The sequence below is a fragment of the Phoca vitulina genome, unplaced genomic scaffold, assembly GCF_004348235.1.
Source record: "Phoca vitulina isolate PV1807 unplaced genomic scaffold, GSC_HSeal_1.0 scaffold77, whole genome shotgun sequence".
Lineage (NCBI taxonomy): Eukaryota > Metazoa > Chordata > Mammalia > Carnivora > Phocidae > Phoca > Phoca vitulina.
In genome coordinates, this window is record NW_022589780.1 from 4,085,133 (window position 1) to 4,087,298 (window position 2,166).

Sequence of the window (2,166 nt, forward strand, 5' to 3'; positions counted from 1 at the left end):
GTCATGTTCCTGACCTTCAGGGAAAAGCTCTCAGTTTTTCCCCATTGAGAATGACATTCACTGTGGGCTTTTCATAGATGTCTTTTATGATATTGAAGTATGTTCCCTCTATCCCTACACTTTGAAGAGTTTTAATCAGGAAAGAATGCTGTATTTTGTCAAATGCTTTTTCTGCATCAATTGAGAGGATCATATGATCCTTGTCTCTTCTTTTGTTAATGTGATCTATTAACATTGATTGATTTGTGAATGTTGAAACACCTTGCATCCCACACATAAATTCCACCTGGTCATGGTGACTAATCCTTTTAATGTACTGTTGTATCCTATTGGCTAGGATCTTGCTGAGTATTTTGTCATCCATTCATCAGGGATATTGGTCTGTAGTTCTCCTTTTTGATGGGGTCTTTGCCTGGTTTTGGGATCACGGTAATGCTGGCCTCATAGAATGAGTTTAGAAGTTTTCCTTCCATTTCTATTTTTTGAAACAGCTTCAGTAGAATAGGTATTATTTCTTCTTTAAATGTTTGGTAGAATTCCCCTGGGAAGCCATCTGGCCCTGCACTCTTGTTTTTTTTTGTTTTTTTTTTTTTTTTTGAGGTGTTTTTTATTACTGCTTCAATTTCCTTGCTGGTTATGGGTCTGTTCAGATTTTCTATTTCTTCCTGTTTCAGTTTTGGGAGTTTCTAAGTTTCCAGGAATGCATCGATTTCTTGCAGATTTCCTAATTTATTGGCATATAGCTGCTCATAATATGTTCTTAACTTTGTTTGTATTTCATTGGTGTTGGCCATGATCTCTCCTCTTTCATTCATGATTTTATTAATTTGGGTACTTTCTCTTTTTTTTTGATAAGACTGGCTAGGGATTTATCTAATTATTTCAAAGACCCACCTTCTTGTTTTGTTGATCTGTCCTACTGTTCTGGTTTCTATTTCATTGATTTCTGCTCTAAACTTTATTATTTCTCTTCTCTTGCTTGGTTTAAGCTTTATTTGCTATTCTTTCTCCAGCTCCTTTAGGTGTAAAGTTAGCTTGTGTATTTGAGATTTTTCTATTTTTTTCTATTTATTTTTTTATTTTATTTTTTTAACATAGTTACATGTTTTTATTACATAAACATTACAATATTCCTTGTGGAAGCTGGTCTTCAGTTTTGCCTCTTGCTTTTATGGAATGTCAAATATCTGTAGAAATTGTCCAAGAATGATTTATGAAACACCTTTGCACCCCTACCAAAAAAGCCTCAATGCTTACATTTTTCCAATCAGATTCCTGAGGAAAAAAAATAGGTTTTGTTTATTTGACAGTGTAATATATAAATTTTCTTTCAAGGTATATAAAAAAGACAGACTTTTTGTAAAATAAGAGTCTCCTTTTGTTTACAAAGTTTTATAAAAATACATTAAGTATGCTCGTGTTTGTCCTTTGACTTAATATTCTGGTTTACCAGAAACAAAAAATAACAATAAACAAAGATATGCAAACCACATTAATCCTGCAGCAATATAATGTCCACATCATCATGAACACCTTGCAAAAGTAGCTCTCCTGGGTATGTAACAATCTTTCTTCGTTTTGCAGCTTTGAGAGTTCCTACCAATGCTTCAAAGAGGTTGGTACATTTGTCGTCTCGGAAGAGGACCCCAAATTTTATGCTTAACTTCCCATCAGCATTTTTTGAACCCAGACGATGAATTTCCTCCACTAAGAGGTTAATTTCATGATCCACATTCATTGCTGCTTATCCACCTCTTTTTCTTTTCCGAGGAAAAGCTGGTGCAGCATCGGTCCGGACCCAGTTATCTTCTTCAACACACTGAGGAGGAAGAGACTGAGGAAGGAAATGACCGAGGCAGAAAAGAAAGGCTGGTCGAGATTTTTCTATTTTTTTAGGAGAGGCTTGTATTGCAGTTCACTTCCTTCTAAGGACTGCCTTTGCTGTATCCCAAAGGTTTGAACAGTTCCATTTTCATTTTCATTAGTTTCCATGATATTTTTTTCATTCTTCTTTAATTTCCTGATTGACCCATTTGTTCTTTAATAAGATGCTCTATAACCTCCTTGTGTTTGAGTTTCTTCCAAATTTCCACTTGTGATTGATTTCAAGTTTCAAAGCATTGTGGCCTGAAAATATGCATGGAAGAATCCCAGTATTTTGGTACC

At 34.8% G+C, this 2,166-nt stretch overlaps 1 protein-coding gene across 1 annotated transcript; it reads right to left on the bottom strand.

Moving 5' to 3' along the window:
* Window positions 1-1,456: 1,456 nt before the first annotated feature.
* On the bottom strand, window positions 1,457-1,744 carry LOC116625395 (costars family protein ABRACL-like). Its single transcript, XM_032393898.1, has one exon. The coding sequence runs from the start codon at window positions 1,736-1,738 to the stop codon at window positions 1,493-1,495; it is 246 nt and encodes an 81-aa protein (XP_032249789.1). The 5' UTR covers window positions 1,739-1,744; the 3' UTR covers window positions 1,457-1,492.
* Window positions 1,745-2,166: the final 422 nt, after the last annotated feature.

What these genes read in the sequence shown, in the direction of transcription:
- LOC116625395 (XM_032393898.1), bottom strand. Translation starts at nt 1,738, where the DNA reads ATGAATGTGGATCATGAAATTAACCTCTTAGTGGAGGAAATTCATCGT.